This window comes from Nelumbo lutea, chromosome 1 (assembly GCF_056320005.1).
Source record: "Nelumbo lutea isolate HS-2025 chromosome 1, American lotus-T2T, whole genome shotgun sequence".
Classification (NCBI taxonomy): domain Eukaryota; kingdom Viridiplantae; phylum Streptophyta; class Magnoliopsida; order Proteales; family Nelumbonaceae; genus Nelumbo; species Nelumbo lutea.
In genome coordinates, this window is record NC_142684.1 from 64,920,436 (window position 1) to 64,932,531 (window position 12,096).

The 12,096-nt window shown below is 37.2% G+C and overlaps 1 protein-coding gene across 2 annotated transcripts in view; it reads right to left on the reverse strand.

Annotated features, from left to right (window-relative positions):
- Window positions 1–1,406: 1,406 nt before the first annotated feature.
- LOC148874964 (COP9 signalosome complex subunit 6a-like) overlaps window positions 1,407–12,096 on the reverse strand; it is a 31,595-nt gene continuing 20,905 nt past the window's right edge. The window contains exons 3-11 of one of the 2 annotated variants that reach the window (XR_016104840.1): window positions 5,343–5,436; window positions 4,522–4,583; window positions 4,363–4,441; window positions 4,135–4,227; window positions 3,966–4,066; window positions 3,721–3,776; window positions 3,492–3,597; window positions 1,988–2,157; window positions 1,407–1,899 (exon numbers count right to left, since the gene is read on the reverse strand). Coding sequence is in view for 1 of the 2 variants with exons in the window: in XM_088963936.1 (XP_088820062.1) it covers window positions 3,516–3,597; window positions 3,721–3,776; window positions 3,966–4,066; window positions 4,135–4,227; window positions 4,363–4,441; window positions 4,522–4,583; window positions 5,343–5,436 (567 nt within the window). In the remaining variant the exon portion in view is untranslated. Of the gene's footprint in view, window positions 2,158–3,491; window positions 3,598–3,720; window positions 3,777–3,965; window positions 4,067–4,134; window positions 4,228–4,362; window positions 4,442–4,521; window positions 4,584–5,342; window positions 5,437–12,096 lie in introns of both variants that reach the window. The other variant, XM_088963936.1, reaches the window with a different exon arrangement.

Consider the following 12,096-nt stretch of genomic DNA (forward strand, 5'->3'; position numbering starts at 1 on the left):
TTGTACTCACTAGCGATGCAAATTTGGCATCCCAAAAACTGATGAAAATTTTTCACCACATTCCTTTTAAATCAATTCTCCCCATTCAAAGTGGAAACAACATTTTTCTTCTTCACCCCTAAACAAATAACCCTCTTATTTCCCTTCATATAAGGTGCAGACCACATCATTTTATTTCTCACAAACAAATAAGACACTCAAACCTAAGGCAAAAGTAAAACAGAATTTACACTACCCCTATTTGAACTTCGATGCATTTACATTGCTACAAATGAAATTGGAACTGCAAACAAACTGAGCCTTAAGAAAATGGAACTTATACCACACGCTTGCAACATGTTACTGAAATCTCTACAAAAAGGACTGCAACTGAGTTTAATTCAGGCCCAACATCAAATGAACCGGACCTCGGGCCCAATGCCAAATCCTAGTTAGAGGGTCATCTTTGTTGTGTTGATGTAACCTTAGCTCTTATTCACATTCTCAATCCAAATAAAGTGAAGTTCCCATTCTCTTAGTATTCATTAGGGCCCACTCATTTTTCCGACTTTGAAAGGGAAAATCAATGGGATTTTGGTTCTCATTGATCAAGATACCCATGTTCATTGGGGTTCATAAAAAATCATTTTCCTTGCATATCTCTTAGGAGGGTAAATAATTTTCCCACTTGGAGGAAAAATTGCCCACACTAGGATGAGACAAAATTGCCCCTTTGAATAATGATTTTATAGTTAAAACGATCATTATCATACACTTGGATGAAACAAAATTGTCCCTTTTAATAATGACCTTTTATAGCTGAAACGGTCATTGTCATATTTACCCAGAAAATAAAAAAATGTAGGTTACACACTTTCCCAGGTAAGTGTTTCCCAGTTCATTTACCCGAATAACTTCCTGAAAAACAAACAGGGCCTTGATGTCCAAGCTTAACAACTTTTATTCCAAAGAGTGAAAACTCTGATCAAGAAATAAGAATGAAAAACCTGAGCAGAAAGAATGTGAGTGAGACGGTGACGATTAATAAGATACCCAATGGATCAATATTTTCTTCAACTAGGCAAATAACATTAGATACAATTAGGCTTTGCTTTTGCTAACCGTTCAAACCGAAGGGATGATCCATGTGGTGTTTTGTTCTCAATTTGTTTACCGATTAATATGCATTTGTTAATTTGCCTAGTACTAAGGGTGTTTCTTGGTCAAATTTGCTTCGATTTCTAAATCACAGACCAAATCAATAAATTACGGTTTACAATTATCAAATCAAACTGAACTAAACCATTTTATTATGGTTTGATTTGATTTCTAATACAGTTTGGGTCATTCTATTAGGCTTAACCCAATTAGAAAGCTAAAGTAACATGTATACCTACATAAATAACAAGTACAATTCAAATATCAAATTGAAACGTTAACATATGAGATACTAAATGAATATATAAATACTTACAATTGTTTAGACATGTATATTATATTATTATATACATTAATAATATATTATTAATAATCCGGTTTGTTTGGTATGAATTTTAATAAAATTGAAAAAAAAAAAAAGAAAACAACAAACTAAACCAAAAAATTACAATTGAAAATCCTCAGACGAAACCAAACCAAATCACCAACTACGGTTTGGTGCGGTGCGATTTGATAGTCTAGACCATGATGTAATGAACACCCCTATTAGTATGGGGCTAACGTTGGCCTGGATCGGCTGTCTGAACATTTTCCAATGTTGAAAGTTCCCAACTGGTCAGAACTTCACACTGTTCTTTTTTAGAATAAAATAACTTGTATATTAACAGAAGGAGACGTCAGGACAAGGATCATTCACCATCCTGGATGGTGAACTACTGGACTATGCCATCACAACGTACGCTCATCAAGAAAACATTATGCCTGCTCAGATACTCAAGAGCAGCTCAATTAAACCTTCTATTAATATAAGTAAATGTAATATTGTTAAACCTAGAAATAATAAACTTACTGTCATCCAAAAACGTAAGCATTCCCAAGAATGCAATCGCCATAATCAACATCAAGGAACCCGATTGAATATCACAAGTTCCTCCAACCCTGCTCCGACGCGAAGTATAGCTGACAAAATAACATCTAGCTCCATCTGCAGAATTCCTTGCTTTACTTTCTTTGGTTCACCTGCAGCAGCAACAACAAAAGCTCCTGAATTAGTAAATCTTACAAAACCATAGGCCCTTTCCTCGTTATTCTTCATTACCTCCACCACACTGGATTTTGAAAAAAAAAATGACATAGGAGGAGATAGATTGTTTCCATTTAGAGGAGGCTGAAAATTTCAGGAGAGCTCAAATATGAATCATTGTACGACAATATCAATTACTAGGATAGGCTGTCACGTTAAAGTTTAAAATAGAAGCAGTATATTGGCTTTCACATGCTTGATACTCGATTTTTGCATATTGAGCATGTTGATACTTCGAACCATGATAATATCAAATCCAGACTTCTCTTGGTGAGAAAGAATCATTACAAACTCTCCAAACATAATGAAAAGCTAGGGCAATCCAAGAGAGAAACACATCCTCTTCTATATTACTCTGTAGAGAGGACAGTGTAATCAATAAAATCAAAAACAAACCCATCACTGGCTTGACATCTTACATGATGTTTGGAAGCATGGGCGCTTTAAGGGACTGATTTTCAAGAAAAAACGCCCCAGCTTCCAAGACCCATTTTTCAAAAAAAAAAAATGCTTCTGCCACGTAGGCAGAAGGCAACACTATGCTGTTTGGTAAGGAGATTTTCATCACCATTTTCCATGTATGTGCTAACAGCTGCCATTATTTTAGACCCAAGACACTCCAAATATTTAGATCAGAGTTGATAGCAACTTGGCATGCAAAATCTTTCTGGAACCTCATTTAAAATACTCCCTATAGCTTTACAGGCATTAGAAGCTGATCTAATTCTCTTTTTGGGCACTTCATCATTGTGCATCACATATCTTGTTTTAAGCAACTTAACCCATATAGAATCAAGGGAGGTAATAAATCTCCCAGCAAGCTTGGGCAAGAAAACCAATGTTAACATCCTCAGTTTAGCAAAAAAAAAATACCAAACCCCCAAATATTTTAGGAGCACACAAAACATCCCAAACAGCACATTTAAAACCATAATTGGAATGTTTTTTATTCCACCAAAATTGCCTCCAAATTTTATCCATATCTAAAGAATCTTCTTAGGAAATTAAATTATGGGCATGCAATAATTTGGAATTGATTGCAAAACAGATTTTAATCAAAACCAGTGTTGGGTTACTGCCCAACACAGAAACTTCTTCGAGGGAAGCTGAACCTCAGAGAAAATGGAGAAAATTAACCATAATTAAACAAAACACAGTGCTACATCCAGATTATTTTCCCTTCTCATTCTTTTCAATGAAAATAATTATCAAAATGTTACCTGCCATGCCTATAAGAAGCAGGGAAACCGATTCTATAAAGAAACCCCACCTTAACACAGCAAGTGAATAACCATCAAATAAAAGCCATCCGGCCCCCCCTCTGACTATGTCTGTCATATGCAGTGTTAAATTTGTCGACCAGCTCATTCATGGTGCTGCAAAACCATAAAAGAAATTTCAGTTATATAATCGTATGGTCATTGTCCCTTAACTATTTAAAAGAAGGAACTTTATTTATTTTCCCTTAAAACAAAAGGAATAAAGCCTATATAGTGCACCTCGAACAATTGGTTAACATGGCCAGATATGTAACAAGTAGAGTGTCATTGTATTCCTGCAAAAAGGAGAAGGTGACTATTAGAATCCCAACTGTCAACTAAAACATAAACAGATAAGCAGCACTGATGCATCACCAGAATTTTCCTCTCATCATGAGTTTTGAATCTAAGAGTCCAAAATTACCAAAAATAAGTTCAAAATAAATTCAAGACCTGTTGCTGATTGTAGGTATAGAGAAACTGACCATCTGAAAATCATCTCGAAATTTCCCAGATTCAATTGCTGGTAATCTTCTCAGAAGGCTAGAAACCTGCCTCAATAATGAGTCCTCCAAAGGAATATCACCTGCCATTTCAACGAACTCCTATGACATTCAGCATCTATATATTGATATTAAAGTCAAATAAGAGTACCTCTTTGCATGGTGAGAAGATAATTATGAAGAACCCTGATTCTACTATTCAACATCTTGATGGAACTATGAATGCCAGTGAGATGCGCAGCCACTGCACCCAAAATAACAAAAAAAAAAAAAAGAAAACATGAAATTCAGACTTTCACACACAGGGTTTTGCTTCATGAACAGAACACCACAAACAGAAATATAGGAAACATAAAGACACTTAAACCAGAAACCTCACACTGAGTTGCAGCTGATCCTCCATCAGATGGTTTAAGATGTGCAACATGATCAACTGAGATTCTTTCTGCCTCTACAGTCTTAAAATGAAGGAAATAATTCAGAAATACTAGATTGCAATGAAAATATGACCAGTAACATCCACAAGAGAAAGGCTTACCTCAATAGTGTAGCTTGAACGAACAAAAATCAGCTGAGGAATCCCATCTATTACATGCAACTCTTAAGTTGCAACAATCCATTCCCATTTAAAAATAAAGATCATTTGTCAGTATCAGTTCCAAAATAAAGTATCATTGATATACTTTTTTCCAATTTAATGACGATGATGACAACAAAAACAATAATGATGATAACAAGGTAGTGGATCAATCTGGCTAGTAGAATTGTTTAGTAAATGCTGAACATCCAAGGTATTTTCCTGAAGGCAAATTGGATTAGGGCTTAAACTGGCCCCACAGCTTCCCCCTCACAATTGAATTATCTTGTTAGTGGAGCAAATTCAAACCCAGAAACCCTTGCCACCAGGCCGAAGTAACAAACAATTGCTTGGTTTTATACCTACAAAATTCTATCAAAGAAAGTCCATCAATTATCCTCCAGCAATCATCCTATGACATTAATTTGAATTCATAGGGGAAAGATGCCACCAAACACAGTAGATTTTAATCACAAGCAATTTGCATATATGACCCTGGAGAAAAGAAGCAAATTGCATAAATTTCCAGGTTTACATTAGTAACTTCTCCATAACATTGATAATTCTCATGGTTAACTTGAAAAAAAAGCATGCAATACAAAATGTCACATCTCACAAGCTGTTTGTAATAATAAGAAAAGGAGAATAGCTTCAACAAACAAGAACTTGTTCAACAAGAGATTCATCAAACAGCATTTCAAACAGGCCTGCATGGATAGATATTTTTAATCAGTTTTATTGGATAGACTATAAAATAATAATAATAGTGCAAGTCCACATACCACTTTCATAGATGGTCACAGGGAGGTCCTTTTGTGAATGATTGATAGCAGGATTGAGAATAACATAAACTGGGCTCTCATTAATATCCATCAACTGTAACGAAAAAGAACATTAAATCAATTCCATTCATTAACAAGAAATTGCCATTATGACTCGAACTCAAGCAGTATATCATTCTACTTGGTACAATCTCATTCTAATACGCAGGTAAAAGCACTTGTAGGCTGTGTCACAATAATAATGTAGTGTAGTAGTGTTTATGACGGTGACTGGTGTGACCATGATATGGCAACAAGAGTCAAAAGATAGATGATGGTGCCAACGAGTAGTGACGATGTCATAATGGTGGTAGTGGGAATGACCAATGACAGAAAACGCAGAAGCTGATGCGCCAACAAGAGGGGCTAGAGTTGGTAACATGGAGGGTGGAAGTGGGGGATTTTGTTGTTCTGTTCAGTGTCATACCCATCCTCAAACTACGAGCACTGAAGTCATTTCTTATTACCTCCACCAAAGTCCCTTTTCAGTCTGCCCCTAACTCTTCTAGCCCCTTCAACTTGTAACTGATTACCTTTCCTAACAGGTGTTGTAGATGGTCTTCTTTGTCACCTATTGGAGCTACTCCTAGGCTCCTTTTTATGACTTCATTTCTAACCCTTCCCTACTAGTTTTACCACTCATCCATCTAAGCTCTCATTTCCACCACACTCATCTTTTGGACATGTTGTTTCTTAACTGCCCAAAACTCTACTCCATACAACATAACTGGCCTTACCACTTTAGTATTTTCCTTTTAGGTGAAGTGGTATTCACACACAAGACCTGGATGAACCTATCCATTTTGCCCATCCTACTCTAATTCAATGGGCAACATCCTCTTAAATCTCTCCTGTGTTATGAAAGACATCATATCTAATGAGTTGGGAAAATTAAGGGGAAAATGCAAAGATGGATTTCCAAGGCAATGCATATGTATTGGTCACTCCAACAAGCCACCCCATAAGAGGCTCAACCATGAATGCTACTTATCTTATGCCACAAGTTATCCTAATCAAGGAGGTACCATTATACCACTTACCTAACAAAACCTGATTTATTTGCACTAGTCTACCCAACACAAAGCCAGTGTTTTAAAAGCGAAAGGCACAAAAAAAAAACAAACCACAAGGGCCAATTTGCGCCCGAGGTGCAAGGCGCAAGGTGAGGTGCACACCTTTTTGAAGCAAGGCAGAAAATTGCAAAAAAAAAAAATCAAAAAACAAAAAATGCAAAAAATGCAAAATATTAAAATATTATTTATCTAAAAATATTAAACACATTATTAATAAAAATATAAACTTAAATTTTAAAATAAATGCTTTAAAAATACATATTATCTCAAATTAAAATACATAAACATAACATGTAAAACATATTTAAAATAAAATCAAGCATAACATATAAAACATATTCAAGCATGTAAACTCTTAAGAATAATGAATGGGGTTCTCTCCGCTCCGGTCCTAGCTGCTATAACATAAAAACAAGTCCATAGGGGTTCTCTATGCTCCTATCCCAACTGCTATAACACACACACACACACAAAAAAAAAAAAAAAAAAAAAAAACAGAAAACAGAAAAATGCACAAATTTTGAAAAGGCACACCAAGCGCACGCCTTTTGGAAATACTCCGCCTGGGACCTCGCCTCACCTATGCACCTAGTCAGGTGCGCCTTTTAAATCACTACACAAATCCACTTTCTCTCTTGTCCCCACTCATTGTCTGCCATTTAATGAGATGATCTCTTTTTTATTCCCTCGGTCCCCATAAGAAAGGGTTGTAACATTTTCCAATTCCTAATCCTAACATCCTATAAATTTCTTCTAAACCTCAGTGTCTACACCACTTTCCCTCTTAGTACTTCATACATTTGTCCAATTACAGCCTCCTTATCACCAGCCATTGGATATAGACTTAGGTATAACTCCTTCAAAGGCTTGCCATCACACCAAGCATCAAATTAGAAACTTACACCCATTCCCCTACACCGCATTTTATCCCTTTGATTTAACTGTTGTAACTCTAAGGAGCAACCATAGGACATGGTTACTCCTTTAGGATCTCAGCCATGGTTACACAAGCCAACATAGTAATTTGCCTTCATAGTGTCTTTGTTTCTAATATTGATTCTTCAATATCACTTCCCTAGCATGGCCATATTCACCACTCTAAATCTTACTAATCCCCAAATGGAGAATAAATTTCTCCAATGCCACAAAATGGATCTTGTTCTCATCCCTGCAACCTCTTCAAAGTCTCTTTGGTTTTTTCACATTCCTTGTCACCTTTGCAAGAATAGGGAACAATGATAGAAAATAGGAAGGAAAATCTGATAATGTATTTTTAATCAAAGTGATCTTATCCAATCTGGATAAGTAATTGGCTTTCCAAAGCCGCTTCACCCATTCCACCATTGTCTCCTGCCAAAAACTACTTTGAACAACCTAAGAATACCAAGAAGACTGCATAGCAGATCTGTGCTACCTTGAAAAAAAAAAATAGTGTATCATCTCCAAATTGAAGAAAATCAACTCTAGTTCCCCCCATCATTCACTAAAAAACCTTCTAAAATCCATCCTTTCTGCTCATTTTGTTAGCTCTTGAGGGGCAAGCAAATGAGGAGGCAATTCTAATATGGGGAGTTTGGAAAATAAAAGCTTTGCTAGACAAACAAATGCAGTGGATATCAACAAGGGGCTGCCATGTGGGATTGTTGCTGTCAGAGAGAGTGGTTGAAGGTTATGCAAGAGAGAGGCCCCAAGTGAAGAGGGTTGGATATGGTCACCAGAGAACAAGAGCATGATAGAGCTACTCAACCTGACACGAAACGGTGCAAGTGAAACTTGCAAAGAGGCAAGGCTGTTATACTAGAGCAGAGGAGAAGGAATATAAACCATAGATCTCCCATAGCTAGAAGGGAGAAAGGGCCACATATGAGAGACCCAGATCAATACAGGGGAAATTTCAAATTCAAATCCAAAACCCTTGCAAATCAGATAGTTGTCAAGGAAGGGGAGCTGAATGAAGCTATTGCAAATCCAGTCAAAAAGCTTTCTGATTCAAGCCAACTGGTGGACCAAACCATCCTCCGGTCCTACCAAGCAAACCAACAATCAACCTTAGCCAATCTCTAGAGGCTTAGAAACTCCAACACTATAGAAGGAAATATTGGGACTTGTCCCAAGTAAAGATAAGGAAAGTTTTGGTAGAAGAGAATGAGGATTTGACTAAGTCATTAATGACAATAATTGTGGAGCAAAGCACCTATCAACTAGAGAAAGGTGAATGCTCGTGGAGGCAATCGATCATAGTGTTGCAAGTTATAGAGAAAGGGGGAAGCTTAGAAGCTCGTGGAAATCCAAAAATAGCCCAAAGGAAGATCAAACACAAAGGCTCATTTAGCAAAAGCAGATGGAGGAGAAGAGAGAAATTAAGCTCTCATCCCATGCAACATTGGCCAAGAACATACCTTTGAAACCAAACTCATTAAGAATCAAAACATCCTTGAGTTAATGTTGGTTGAAAAGGAACCTATACTCCGAATGAGAACTCCATTGTCACAACTGAGCCCCAAGCAATGGTGAATCCAAAAGAATAGAAACCATAAATTAACAAGATTGGAAGCATGGTCACACCCCAATGAATGTTGTTGTTCAGGTGTTCACGGGAGGTATTGGCCCAGGTACTCTCCAATCTTCTCAGTTTTGGAGAATTTTTGGGAGTTTCCCCTGTTGGTAGCTATAAAGCAAAGAGCCTTAATGAAGAAAGGCAAACAAAACCGCAAACATGAAAAGGAACTTTTCTGATTATCTTGGGGCCTCAATGAGAAAGCAGTGGCACCCCAAAGTTGGGAAGAAGGGAGAGAAGTTTGTCCTAAACGATGAGCAACCTAAAATATGTCTCTTGAGGTATTCGGGGTCTAGGAGTGAGGACGAGAATGGTGGCATGTGCCTAATTAAAGAAATGGGATCTGGATATCTTATTGCTTCGAGAAACAAAATTGCAAAATATGGATTTGTCTATGATCAAAAGCTTATGGGGTTTTAAGGCTTGTGACTATATTTTTAGTCCAGATAATAACTTGGTAGGTGGAATCACAATCGTATGGGATACCAGTTTTTTCAAGATTGTAGATAAGGTGGAGAGCCTTTTTTTCTCTTAAAACCCGTTTGGAATCTAGGCAAGATATTCAAAGGTAGAATTTGATTGACCCTCCCCTGTTAGGTACCAAATTCTCATGGACAAATAACCAATGCCCCTCTTCATTGGTTAGATTGGATAGATTCCTGGTCTCAACTTAGAAGGGTTGCCTATCCCTTCCTCCCTCCCTCTCTCTCTCTCTCCCTATCTGATGGGGGACCAAGTAGACAAGATCGAGATTGATCTGCATAAAGTAGCAATAGATCTTAGGGATATCAAGGAAACTGGCCCCAGTTATGACCATATGGGAGCAAATGACACAAGAAAGAAGCTGGGATAGCAAATATGAAGGTTCGAGTCAAGGAAAGCCAGACTTCCATTTTATGCAGCAAAAGACCCAGTGGTTGATGCATCTAGATTTTGTTTGGAAAGTGGAGGAATGATGGAAGGAGGATTTAAGGGGGATAAGGTGGGAGGGAATCAAATTCCATAAGAGATTGCAAAGATTGAGATCTAAAATAAAGGAGTGGAATAGGGAACATTTTGGAAGGTTAGAAAAAAAGGAAACTGACTATCATTTCTCAAATTGAAGAATTGGACAATGTAGAAAGTGAGAGAAACCTCCATGCGGAAGAGAGGGAATTCAGATGGAAATTAAAGAAAGAGTTGGAGGAAGTCCTTAAGAAAGAGGAAATATCCTAGAGACAAAAGTCAAGACATAAATGGATGAAGGAAGGGGATGGGAATACAAAATTCTTTCATGTGATGGCCAATGGAAGAAGGCGCAAAAACTTTATGGCTAGATTGGAAATCAATGGAGAGTTGATCTCGAGTCAAAATGAAATTGCCAAAATTTTTGTGGACCACTTTAAATCCTTTTATAGGAGACCTTTGGAGGATAGATCGAGTTTAGAAGGATTAGAATGGCTAGAAATAGATTTTGAGGAAGAGGAAATAAGAAAGATAGTGTTCTCCATGAATAAGTCTAAAGCGCTGGGCCTAGATGGATTCACAATTGTTTTCTATCAGGATTGTTGGGAAGTGTTGAAAGATGACTTATTTCAAGTCTTTAAGGAATTCTAAAATACACATATTGTTAGCCCTGGAGTTAATGCAACTTTCTTGGCCTTGATTCCAAAAAAAGTTGATGCTAGCCATCTAAAAGATTTTCAACCCATTAGTCCAGTGACTAGTGTCTACAAGATAATTGCTAAGGTTTTATCATTGAGGATCAAAGCAATTCTCCCCTCTCTCATCAGTCAATATCAAGGAGCTTTTGTTCAAGGAAGACAAATAGTTGATCAAATCCTGATAACCAATGGAAGTGTAGAGGAAGTGAAAAGATCTAGGAAGGTTTGTGTGCAAATTGGACTTGGAAAAGGCCTATGACATGGTGGACTGGGGATTTTTTAAATAAGTTTTGCATCAATGGAGTTCGGGGAGAGATGGTGCAACTAGATGCTTGGTTGTGTATGGTCTTGTCATTTTTCTATCCTTATTAATGGAGTAGTAAAAGACTTCTTCCTAGCTTGCAAAGGGTTAAGGCAAGGTGATCCCCTCTCACCCTTCCTTTTTTACTTTAGTGGCGGATGTCTTTAGTAGACTCCTCTCTAAGGCAATAAGGGAAGATGATTTTAGGGGTTGGAGAGTGGGTACAGACAACGTTCCAATTACTCATCTCCAATTTGCAGACAATATCATAATATTTTGTGAAGGGGAAGACATTAGGAGAGTCAAGAGATTGAAAATTTTAATCAAGAAGTTTAAAGAAGTGTCAAACCTGAAAATTAATTTAGTCAAGCGTTGCATAGCAGGGATTAACATGGTGGGTCCTAAATAGGGTAGTGGAATGCTTAGAATGTCATATCACCCCTTGGCCTTTGACTTACCTAGAGCTTCCTCTAGGTGCAAACCCCAAGGAATGTAGTTTTTGGAACCTAGTTATAGAAAGATGTAAAAAGAGATTGGCTGCTTGGAAGAGAAGTTATATCTCTTTGGGAGGTAGGATTACTCTTGATAAGATCAACTTTGTCTAACCTACTCATCTATTTCCTTTGTTTATAGGATTCCACCAAGAGAAGAAAAGAAATTAGAAAAAAGATTATGAGGGATTTCCTTTGGGATCCGGGAGAGACTAGAAAGGACCACTAAATAAACTGGGGAGATAGTGTGTAAATGAAAGGAAGAAGGTGGTTTAGGTCTAAGGAATGTAAGAAAGAAGAATACATGGTAGATTGAAGAACGGTCGGGATGCTTGTGTATCACGTAGAGCTACCTTGGCAGCACCTTGGAAAGCAATTCATAGCCTCCTCCCTAAGTTTCTCAGGTATATCAAGTATGATGTTTGCTCAGGGAATTTAATTCCGCTTTGGGAAGACACTTGGTTTGTTGACCAGCCTTTAAAGGATTTATTCCCTTCTTTGTAATCTATTTCTTTGTATAAAAATAAGGTCGTTTCGAATTTTCTTGTTCTTCCTTCTTTGCCTTTGTATAAAAATAAGGTCGTATCAAAGCTTTTCCTTCTTCTTGATAGTGTCTACTTAGAGCTTTCTATTCCAAATAGAAGAGTTTG